The sequence below is a fragment of the Astyanax mexicanus genome, chromosome 16 (assembly GCF_023375975.1).
Source record: "Astyanax mexicanus isolate ESR-SI-001 chromosome 16, AstMex3_surface, whole genome shotgun sequence".
NCBI lineage: Eukaryota > Metazoa > Chordata > Actinopteri > Characiformes > Acestrorhamphidae > Astyanax > Astyanax mexicanus.
In genome coordinates, this window is record NC_064423.1 from 30,912,131 (window position 1) to 30,924,608 (window position 12,478).

The 12,478-nt window shown below is 36.5% G+C and overlaps 1 protein-coding gene across 31 annotated transcripts in view; it reads left to right on the forward strand.

Moving 5' to 3' along the window:
* LOC103025616 (CLIP-associating protein 1-B) overlaps positions 1-10,206 on the forward strand; it is an 87,215-nt gene extending 77,009 nt beyond the window's left edge. For 29 of the 31 annotated variants that reach the window (XM_022669926.2, XM_049465549.1, XM_049465543.1 and 26 more), the window contains 8 exons: positions 410-557; positions 704-947; positions 2,851-2,907; positions 3,007-3,197; positions 3,971-4,099; positions 4,603-4,809; positions 5,568-5,684; positions 6,211-10,206. In XM_022669926.2, coding sequence (XP_022525647.2) covers positions 410-557; positions 704-947; positions 2,851-2,907; positions 3,007-3,197; positions 3,971-4,099; positions 4,603-4,809; positions 5,568-5,684; positions 6,211-6,297 — 1,180 coding nt within the window. In that variant the 3' untranslated portion in view covers positions 6,298-10,206. The remainder of the gene's footprint in view (positions 1-409; positions 558-703; positions 948-2,850; positions 2,908-3,006; positions 3,198-3,970; positions 4,100-4,602; positions 4,810-5,567; positions 5,685-6,210) is intronic. The other 2 variants (XM_049465541.1, XM_049465550.1) reach the window with 1 other exon arrangement.
* The last annotated feature ends 2,272 nt before the right edge of the window (positions 10,207-12,478 follow it).

Here is a 12,478-nt window from a genome sequence, read left to right on the forward strand (position 1 = left end):
TGTTTCAAAGAAACTGCAAATAAAACTTCACATTAAAGCCCCAGTCAGAAAGCAGTAGCAGTATTACTGATATGCCAAAAAATACGTGTTTCCTTAGGGGATATTTTGAAAATGGCCACACCTGTTAAAGTTGTGAGGTGTTATTATGTAAGTGAAGTTGAAAACTGGCCACTGTGCCCATGGCAAGATGGCATGAACTATCATTATTGAGTTGGAGCGTCAGTGTCATTTTTATAGGTGCCTAAAACTATAAATACAATTTTTTATTCATTTCTGCCTGGGGCTTATTTATGTTGTCTATCGTTTAGTTTAAATTTAATATCAAAGTCTTAAAGTATTCTTACATAGATTATTTTGTTCTTGTTGTTTGTGTTTGTGTCTGTGTGCATTATGTATGTGCTGCCCTCAGCATGCTGGAGTACGACACCGAGAACATGAACTCTGAGGAGATCTACAGCTCTCTGAGAGGAGTGACGGAGGCCATTCAGAGCTTCAGCTTCCGCAGCCAGGAGGATACCTTTGAGCCCATTAAACGGGATACCAAGAAAGACGATGCGGTGAGCTTCAACATAGATTCACTCTCTAAAGAGCCTAGGCAAGCTGTCTCAGCAATTTTAGTAGATGAACAAATTCATTAGGATGCATAGGATCCATATACATTTGGACATACAGTGTACTTATAAATACTCTTATACACCTGCAGTGTGGCGTGGCGTCCCCTGCTGCTGACCCCCGGCTTGCTACAGATGTGATGGAGGGGGGTAGGATGGCCCTGGATAATAAAACCTCGTTGCTGAACACGCCGTCCCCTCGGCAGTTCCTCGGGCCTAGGACTCGAGAGTACAACCCCTACAACTACACCGACTCCATCAGCTCGTACGACAAGAGTGCCCTCAGGGAGGCTGTGTTTGACGATGATGTGGAACAGTTCCGGGATGGTAAAACCTGTGTGTTTATATCTTACTGTGTTATGAAATTATTCCTCATATTACCTCATAAAGTAGAACTCTGCCAGTCAGACCATGACATGAACGCATTGTCACTGTGATACAAAACTCCTTTTTGTTGTTTTTCACTTTGCTCACAGTTGTTTATTACTTAGTTTCAAATGTCATATTGAATGGACCAATATAATTGTGAAATTGACTTCCACTGAAAATGAATGAATAAAAAAGAAGATTTTTGGAGATAAAGGGTGTTAGTGTGGAAACTATGATAATTAGGTATAATAATATGGGGGGAGACTGTACGTGAGAGACAGCTTGGGCTCTATCTCAGGTGTCTTGTGCATTTAACTAGAATGACATACCCCCTTAAACCTGTAGATTTAGATATTATTTAATAGTTATTTAATAATTAATAGGATGTTAGATTATAGGTGTTACATAATTGCTGTTTCTGTAGCTTTTAAAATGTTCCATTGGTCTGTTCTAAGCACAAGAAAATATGAAATAAAAACTCAGTAACTCAATTCACATATTTTTACACAGCATTGTGTAGAAATTTCGGCAGAAAATAGCAGCTTCAGAAAAATGATGCGCTAGCCGAAATTCTTACCTCCTTAAATCACTAAACACAGGGTAATTTTAACTTGGGCCTAAGATAATTCATCATAAAGCACTATCATGATATATATATATATATATATATATATATATATATATATATATATATATATATATATATATATTGCAATTCAAATATTTCTTAAATGTCTTGCTGACTCACAAAAAAGAGGTGATAATAAATAAATAAAACATAATTGTTACGCCCTCGCTATGTTTTCCTGTGTTTTCCCCGTTTCCTAGTGTGTTTCTCTAGTACTTTTCCTTCACGTGTGTGTAATTTGTAGCTCCGCCCCTTCCCCAGGTGTTCAGTGTTTCTTGTTCCTATTTATAGCAGTTTAGTTCATGTTTAGCCGTCGGTCTTTGCACCTTCCTCTGTCGTTTGTCTCGCCACGTTTGCTATTGTTTACTATGTCACGTTATTGCTCTTTCTATATTCTTGTATTTACACGCTATTGTTTATTTCTAGTCTGTTATTTGTCACGTTAATTTCTTAGTCACGTTATTTCTTTGTTTTGTATATTATTCACTTATATATCCCTGTATATATCCCTAGTCCTGTTTTGTTATTATCTGTTTAGTTTAGCCACATATCTGTTTAGCTTAGCTCTTTGTTGGTTTTCTTTCTTTGTTTGTGTACATATAACTTATATCTGTTATTCCCTTATTTGTTTACTTGTTTATTTGTTATTTATTAAAGTCTTGGTCTTACCCGCTTTAAATCCGCCTCCCGTCTGTTCCCCACGTCACAATAATAAAAATACATAAAATATTTATTGTAAATAATTTTACAAAATAAAATAAAATTGTACAATTGTACAAAATGAAAAAAAATAATAATAAAAAAGGACTATTCAAATTGTGTAATTTTACCCTTGAGAATTACAGATAGAATATAATCCAGTGTACCTGTCTCTTTTTAGGTAATGGGCTAATGGGATACTGTGTTAAATAAAGGTTTCCAGGGTTTAGAAGTCTTTCTCCTGACATATGTTTGGCTTGTTAACATGCACTTACATATCATTAATGTCATCCATTCTTTTGATGTAGGCATCATTCTGTTTTAAGATAATTCTGTGAGGCTGTAACAATGCTTACCGTGATAATCAACAGGCATTCACAAGGGTTACAGTTCTAAAGTAACTGTAAACATTTATGAGGAATTGTGAGAGTTTTTTTTAATGACAGTGTGGATTTTCACACATCATCTTCTTTACCATCTTAATTACTGTCACATACTCTACATCCAGTTACACAAATGCTGAACCTCTTTCTACTTCTTTAGGTCGTCGACAGGATTTTGGAGAAAACAAAATAATGCATCCCAAAAGTTTCTCTACTGGTAATAACTGTTTTCATGAGGCTTTAAAATAGAAATACAGCTCTGATTTGAATTCAGTTTTAGATTAAAAACATTTACTAATTTATTGTCATTGATCAGGACCCACACAGAATTTGGAGTTGGTGGGTGACCTGCTGAAGGAGCTGTCTGGTCACAGCGAGCGCGTGGAAGAGCGGCGGGCGGCCCTGCTGGAGCTGCTGAAGGTTACCCGGGACGACAGTGTGGCCGTGTGGGAGGAGCATTTCAAGACCATGCTGCTCCTGCTGCTGGAAACAATGGGGGATAAAGATGTAAGTAGCAGTCTGGAACTAAGTTACAAAAAAGGAACCAAAACATTATGACTTCCTACACCTATGTTTATGGATGCCCCTTCTTATGAATGTATTCATCAATTTTAATGTGCACATGTTGCTGACACAGATGTGCATATGCAGCTTGCATAGTCCCTGTAGAGAAGTACTTCTAGTAGAATAGGGCTAAAATGACCCTGTTAGCACCATACCTAATAAGGTATGAAACCCCCTAGCACTGAGCTGTGGAGCAGTGGGAGGAACTGTGTTCTGTGGAATGATGTGCTACATTAAATACTTTCAGGATGAGCTGGGGATGCGGTGGGTGGAGGTCATCCAACAATCCTGACCTCACTAAAGCTCTTGTCACTGAATGCAGGCAGATCCTTATTAAAATGCTCCAAAATCTAGTAGAAAGCCTTTACTGGACAGTAGAGACAGTTACTCCAACAACAACAGGATAAACTATTTTGTAAGATTTTGGTTATAGAAGAAACAATGAATAAACAGGTTTAAAACACAGATACACTTGGAACAATAGCACTTCATCAGTGAATGGGGTGTCCTAATACTTTTTCATAATAATAGTAGCAGTCAAAAGTTTGGACACACCTTCTCATTTATTGTTTTTATTCCATATATTTTTAAATGCAGGAAAAAATAAAATGACGAAAGACCACTAAATTTAGATGAAATAAATATATGGACAAACAATGGAGGCAAGGTTAGAAGCTAAGGACTAAACTACATGTTGCTTTTGCTTTATTGCTCAGCACACCATCCGGGCACTGGCTCTGCGTGTTCTGAAGGAGATCCTGCGCAGTCAGCCTGCACGCTTCAAAAACTATGCAGAACTCACCATCATGAAAACACTGGAGGCACACAAGGACTCCCACAAAGAGGTAAGATACACTCTCTTCCTTACGGGCAGGGATGTTTAACTAATAGCAATTTTGAACATTTCTGGGGTGCTGATATTTTTATGGCAGAATTTACTGCAAAGAAGCCTGTAGATGAACAGCACTGTGATCAGTTTTACATGTGTAATTGTATTATTATCATTAGCTGGTGCAGTTAGACAATCCTGAGGATTGGGGGAAATGTAGAAGCCTCAGTCCTTTGTCTTTTTAGGGATCATGCCTATGTATAGGGCTGCACAGGAAAAATAAATAAATATAAAATAAACATTTAATTGCTTCTTTGCAAAAACATTGTACTTAAATTAGTTACTTAATTTTTCACCTTTTGACTTAATGTTAATTTGACAAATGGTCTTTTCATTTTGTCCAAATTTCATGATAAATAGACAAGATTTTTGAGAGACAATAACAATATTCAGGAGAGTGTAACATCCTAAATTAAACATGCTATGCTGATAGTAAACAGCATTTTGTCTGTTGGTCAGGTGGTGCGTGCGGCAGAAGAGGCAGCCTCCACGCTGGCTAGTTCCATCCATCCGGAACAGTGCATTAAGGTTCTGTGTCCCATCGTCCAAACCGCAGACTACCCCATTGACCTGGCTGCCATTAAAATGCAGACCAAAGTCATTGAGCGGATCCCCCAGGATTCTCTGCACCAACTGCTGCCTGACATCATCCCTGGCCTGCTGCAGGTGCTCACACACACACGCACACACACACACACACACATCTACTCACATACACACAGCTGCATGTTACACCACATGTCTACATGTTTGTGGACACTATGAATGCATTCAGATATTTTAAGTTGCACCCATTGCCAACATTGATGTGCAAATGCACACACACTGCTTGTCTAGTCCCTGTAGAGAGGTACTACCAATGGATTAGGATTGTTTGGAGCAAATAGACACATATATATAACATGAACAATAACATGAAGCAATAGACACAATGCCTATTCCCAGTCATGGGCTAAAGGGATATAAAGCCCCCAGTATTGACCTGTATAGCAGTTGAACTGTGTTCTCTGGGAAAGTTGCTCTTTTCAGTACTTTTACGACGAGTTGAGGAGTTGGGGATGAGGTGTGTTGGTGTTCATCCAGCATCCTGATTTCACCACAACTTGCTCTCATTTAAAGCAATTAATTTCTCAGCAATTTTTCACAATCTAGTAGAAAGCAGAGATAGTTAAGCAGTTCCAACAATCAGGATAAACGCCCTTTTAATACACTTATTTATGGAAGACACAATAAATAAGGTGTACAATACTTTTGATCATATAGTATGCATGGACATACCCTGTTTACCATGTGCTGTTCCAGTGTATCTACTTTATCTACTTTATAGTGTTGGTAATGTTAGAAAAAAATGATGTAATGTAATAGATACATATAATGTTATATTAAGGCTGTGTAACTGTGGGTCCTGTGTATTTGTGTTTCAGGGCTATGATAACACTGAGAGCAGTGTGAGGAAAGCCAGTGTTTTCTGCCTGGTTGCAATCTATTCAGTGATTGGGGAAGACTTGAAGCAACATCTTGGTCAGCTTACTGGCAGCAAGGTAAATCATATATGGAAAACACCTACCAATCAGTATCTGGTAATCTCCTGCCTTCTGAGCACTTTACTTCACGCAGTTGACCACAAAGGTTAGAAGGGGACCAATTAGAGACTTTTTTTTTTGCTTTGTATGTCGGTGCAGAAACTGTTCTAGGCACCGCTACATAATACATGGAAGTCCTTTTAATTTTATCAGAATTTAAGATGGAGTTACAGACACACCTGAACTAAACTTTTAACTGTTTTGGGGCACTGTAGCCAGTCATCTACTAATTGTGTTGTTACCGGATTTTTCACACTATAAGTAGCATCAGATTATAAGGTGCATTTTAAGAGACACTATAAGGAACTTCTAACTTTATCTTTATTAAGGTCTCGCCGCTATGTTAAGTAAAGCTAAGCTAAGTAAACAAAACTGTAATAAAAAAGCAAGGGCTTGTAGTTTATGAAGAACCTGAGTCTTCTTTTATTTATTATGACGAGCTAAATCTCCTCTCCCCTGTCTGTTCTGTCTCATTCCCTTTCAGATGAAACTGCTGAACCTGTACATCAAGAGAGCTCAAACAACCAACAGCAACAGCAGCAGCTCGTCTGACATCTCTTCCCACAGTTAAACCAACCAATCATCTGTTCCAGCCCTAAACCAAGCCTAGCCTCACTCCTAGTCCAGTTCAGTTCTGCTCGGTTCTGCTGGGAAGGTTAATCTCAAAACTCCTCCACAGTCTTAAGGTCTTAATAAGGTCTTATTTAAACCCCTTCAGTTCTAAGGTTTTGAGATTGTGCCCACATTTCAGTGCCTGACTCTCTTGACTACAGAAAGCACTTATTAGTTTCAACCTAGTTATTGAGTAATATGTGATTTTAGCCTTAAACTCGGTTCTATTATTAATTTTTATGCTTTTTATCCAGTATCTACTATGAGTGATTCTACAATTGCTGTTAAACTAATGTGTTTTTTGTGCAGTCATAAGAGTAAGGAATTAAAGACTTGGCAACCTTGATTACCCAAGGGGTTAAAATAGGATTGAGAATGGGGACTGGACTAGACTGGACTGGACTGGGATGGGCTACATAAGGAGAGCAAACATGACTCAGTCCAGTTCTGTTAAGGCTCTTACCTTGACATCATTCCATCACTGCTGTGGCAAACCTGTTTTGTACAAAGAATCTCCGTTATTTCCTCATGTTTGGAGACAGATTTACTGCAGCTCCTTGAACATATTACCATTTGAAGCACATACAATCCAAGTAAGGAAAGAAAATGATTGCCTGCAGAAAGCATTCTGACCAATCATCAACTCGCCATGTTGCTTTTACCTAGTGTCAGCTGCTTCTGTAAATCAGGCAGCCTTTTTATAGTGAATGTAAAAGAACCGGAGCGGTGGCCGTTCATTCCCTTCGTAGGCTTAGTAGTTGACCTCCTACTCACTGCTGCCTCCGATTTCTGGAACATTCTCTAATTTGTGCATGACAGATATTGGTATCTAGGCCAATATTGTTTTTTGGGAGTGGGGTGCATTCAAAACTATATATGCAAAAGAACAGAGATTGTATTTGTACAGTAATTCTTTCATTATGCCCAAGGGGAATGGAGAACAAAAAGGACAAAAAGAATGGGGTGAATTTATTCATTTTATTAATTTGTTCAGTGTGTAAAATATACATAGATAATTTAATCACCCATTCCTCATGTCTTATTTTTGCTTAATCATTTGGCTGGTCCAGTGACTTACTCAAGAAGAAGGTCTGTCCCGAATAAAATTTTTGAAATATTGCAGAATTTAAGGTGAAGATAAAATGCTTTTATTGCCTTTAGAGTTGAAGCCCAATGTGAAGACTGATTGATGTATGACTGATTTGAAGAAAGCCTTGATCACAATCTGTCTTAATGGCACATTTATAGGCTAAAGGACAATTTTCAGCTAATTTCAACCAAGCTGTGTTTGGTCTTTCTCAAATTCTCAAATAATACAACTAGAGAATGACTTTAGTTTAATTTAGAAGGAGAAGGATATACAGGCTCTGATATCACGTGCGTAGTAGAATTATAAAATTTTTAGAGCAATAATTCTAATTAAAAATGATCCAAATTGGATTTACTCTTAGTCAAACCACTGTTTAAACCCAATTCTCTGGTTTTTGGAAGGTGTGTATGCCTGTATGGTCTTTTAGAGCGCTTAGGGCCCTTACAACATTTTTAAGCTGCTTTAAATTGACCCACGGCTCTTTAATTATTATACTGAGCTGTTTGTTTATGAATGTTCAGAGTGTGTTCATGTGTTAAGATTGGTTTACGTTACTAATAGGCCTTACCATGTACCCGTACCCGAACATTTATACATTTCTGATGAAACGTTACTGTTTTCTTAAATGTGAAGACACACATGTTGTATGTGTGAATGGGTTTTGCTGGGGTTTGGAATGGTTTGAAAGTTCTCAAATGCAGCCTGGAGATGGAGTCCTTGCTACAGTTGTTGCATTTGGTAATATGGTGGCAAGTTTGTGGCAAATTATAAAAATTGAGCAGAAGTTTTAAAGATTGTAATTCCCTGTAGAAATGCAGAATTGTGTCAGGAGCAAACCCAATGAAAATAAAAAAGCTAGTGTATAGAACAGGTCTAAATTAAAATAAATTAAATAAAATATATTTCTGTCAATAAATCTGTCGCTAGATAAAATCAAACAGCTAGCATTTAGCAGTTGTGATATTACACTAATTGGTTTAATTAATTTGCTAAAGTAAGAAAAAGTCATTTTACTGTGGAAAAAATAATATTGTCAACAGCAAAAATAAATAAATAATTAAACAGCCAGTTAGCAAAATCATACTAATTGGTGACTTCCATTTAATATTACACATTAACATAAATAAGAAAACAATGGAATGAATGTAATTTTCAGTTAGAAAAAAATGTTTTTAACAACAAACAGCCATGAATAAAAAATGTGCGTTTGGCATTTTGCTAATATGTGGCTTTTATTCACTGTTAGTCATGTTGGCAACAACAAAAATATTTCAGTCGAAAAATACTAACACTAATTATAGTAAATAAAACAAACAATGGCCAGTTAGCACTCTAATTCTGAATTATAATTAAAACTATAACTCACAGTAATTTTCAGTCACAAATATAAAACATAAAACATATGGTATATACATATACATATAGAACTAAACAAAACTGGTGAATTCAATTCACTATCAGACTTGTTAACATGAGAAAAAATAATGAATGTCATTTTTAATCAGAAAAAAAGTTGTTTCTGACTAAAACATACAATAGTCACAAATGAGCAGTTTATTTAATGACATCGAGTTAATTGCTGAATCACTATTAGACATGATATTCAACGTAAAAAATGGAATGAATGTAAATCCTGTCAGTTTGTATTAGCAACACAAAAAAGTCATTAATTATCAGTCAAAAAAATAAAAAAACTAACAGTGGAGGAAACCATTGGCAGACAGTTAGAACCCAGCAAACTGATAGCTGCCATTTGCCTTTAGCTATGTTAGCATCTGAGAAAAATGAAACAGAATTAAAGTCATTTTTCGCAAATAAATCTGAAATGTCGCTAACATTAAATAAAAAAATGTGCTGCCAAACACAAGCATTATGTGAACTACAACTATCATGCTAACTGGCTAAGCGGATTTCATTAATTGTTAGCCACATTTAGCATGTTTATTAAATTTCTTACTCTATGACAGCTTTTTAAAGCTTTTTTCACAGTTTTATTTGAAACAGGCTGAACTGAAGAGTGTTTCTCAGACATGTGCAGGTTTTTAGAGGTTGGATCTCTGTAAGAACATCTCCTGATCTCCTCTCTTGTCCCCTCTGCCGTGAACACAGTACTGTAACGATTTGTGGAGTAAGCGACTTTGTGTGTGAAGCTAAGTGAACTAATGTAGGTGACAGAGTAATAAGTCTCCTGGTCGTGTGTATAGTGTAGATATGTTTACATGTACACTTTTTGCATAGAGAGCTCTGTGCAGGCTTGCCGGCATCCCAGGCTTACAGACATCTCAGACGCTGATTTACCTTATTTTCCTATTCATGACTAATGACGAACGCCACCCACCTCTTACATTACAAGCAACTTTGTTCTCATCAGCTGCAAATAAGACTGCATGAGTGAGTGTGTTTTCTCTCTGTGTGTATGTGTGTATGTTTCTGTGTGTATGTGTGTGCGAGTGTTTGAGTGTGTGTATAAGGGAAAAGCCAGTGTTCCATAGAGGACTGTTACAATTGCAGCCAGTACAATGCTTTATCGCTTCTGCTGACATACTGAAATGTTACACAATGCCACCTATCGCTTACTGCGCATGCCTTTTGTTTAGCTGCTCTTATTTAATATATCCATATCTGTATTTATATATTTGTTTTATTTTATGTGCTTTACGCCGACTGTACATAAAAAAAGACCCTGTTTTTGGTTAACTTTCACCTGTGATAGAATTTGCAATCTGTAAAATGTTGTTTGCTCTAGATAAACGAAACCTCTGAGTTTTCCATTCCTCAGTCCCTGACTCCTTCTTAAATTAGAGCAGTGATAATAAAGTCATGTATTTCTAAGGATGCACCTACAGTCAAAAAAGAGGCTTTCCTTGCTGTCAGAAAAACAGCTTTAGCCAGAGACCACCTAGACAAATGTATTTATTTATTTTATTTTTTTTTTCTTTAATTGATAGGTGAAATTTTTTTTCAGTGATTTTTACAAAAATATTTTAGCTTAGAGTTAAATATTTAAGTCGAGTTTCCTTGAGTTTTGTATACATTTTTTTCGGGATCATGATTTAATTAATTGTAATTAATTGTAATCTTGTATATTTTTAAATGCCATTATAGAGAATGAAGTATTATACCCAAAACGTGTTAATGACATCACTAAGGGGGTATACACTCTGCTCTCAGTGGTAAAGTTTGTCCACCTCTCATAAAAAAAAAATCAAACTTGTGCAGTCTCTCTCTAAAGTTAGATACTGTACTTTGCCATCTCAAATATATCTTTTTCACACACTTTTGAGTCTTGGGCTGAACTTGCAAGAATAACCTGAACTGTTCATATTGGCAGTTGTTTAAAATGTTCTTTCCTTGAAAATAACTTTTTGGTCAGTGTAATGAATGATATCTAATTGTTCTGAGATATTTTAAAATCCCCTCTTAGACTCATCTGTATCTACAACCATCTTTCTGAAGGCCCCAGAGAGCTTTTCTGGCCATGGTGATCCACTTACTTTAGCATTCAAGAGTAAATAATACAGACTCCTTCGAAATTCTTGCTAGTCAGATGACTGTTTTAATACACATTCAAATTTTACAGGAATTTTAAGTAGGAATAAATGTAAAGATTAACATTTTCTCACTTAAAAATTGTCCATTTACACAATCTATAAAATTGTATGTTTATCCATATGTTACAATAAATTTATTGAATTAAAATACCATAGTACAAAATCAACAACTACAAATTCATGTCTATCTATCTGATAACTGTAATTTTCTGCTTCAGTCTATGGTGTTCTGCTCTCTCTCCAGCTCCCTCTTGCTTGATCTGTCATTGTCTATAAGCGCTCAGGCAGCTGGTAGCAAGGTTACCAGTGATTTCATCAGGGACTGCCCCAGGAGCAGGAGACAGAAACATACTGGCCTGGGGTTTTCATGATACCAGAACTCTGAGTTTGATCCCAAAACCAAGTAACCAAAATGATACGGGAAATTATATGGGAAATTTCACTGTCTGAACTTGATATAATTACTGGACTTCAAAATATTCTGTTTTCAGGTTTTAGTATTTTGTTATTCCATCCAATAGACATGATAGGCCCACATTGGCTAGAACTTATACTTGAGAGAGTGAGGCCAATTATGTTCCCTTAGACTCCTTTGCCTAGGATGACTGTCGCTCTAAAGAAAAGCCCTAATATAAATGTATTCTCTTATTCAGCAAATTCAGAAGTGAGGACTGTCAGTCAGTAAAATGTATCATATATCAGGCTGTATTTGGATTAGAAAACAAGAAATAAGGAATAAGCCCCTGTTAATACTCCTCATTTCAGACTAAATGTTGGAAGCTTTAAAAGCTGGACATGTAGAATAAACCAATGTTAACTAATTCCAAATCCAATTTTCTGGTATAAAAAGAACAGCAGAAATGTGTGACCGGAAAAACGTGTTTTTATTGCACTGTATATGAGCGTCCTATTCCCCTTTAGCCCACTGAAGAACACAAGTGCACTTGTACTAAAGTGCTTAACTCAAGCAGACTCGGCCATGGCCTGCTCTGATTGAAGTGTGGAGAGGGAAGTGTTAATGGAATTCCCTTTCATGTTCCAGGTGGGTGTTTGAAGGTTGGAGCTGCAAGTCACTCAAAAGGACCTTACATGTTTCCTCTTCTGTAGGATTTGCTCTTCTTCTTACCCATGACTTTTTTTCTACAGGTCCTAGACATACATCTTATAAATCTGGCCTATCTAGTGGAAGCACAAACTATGTGTTTCTAATAAAGTGGCCGCTGAGTAAAAATCCAAGGTATTCTAAAAAAAAAAAAAAGTACAAAAGCTTTTAATAAATTGGCCACTGAGTGAAACTAAAAAAAAGATAGGTGCTTCTAATAAAGTGGTCAGTCAGTAAAGCTGCAAATGTAAGTCTAATGAAGTGGACAGGCAGTAAAAAGTACACAGTACAAGGTAGGTGTTTCTAATAAAGTGGCCACTAAGTGAAACTATAAAGTAACTAGATGTTTCTAATAAAGTTGCCATTGAGAGAAACTGCAAGGTTGACGTTTCTAATC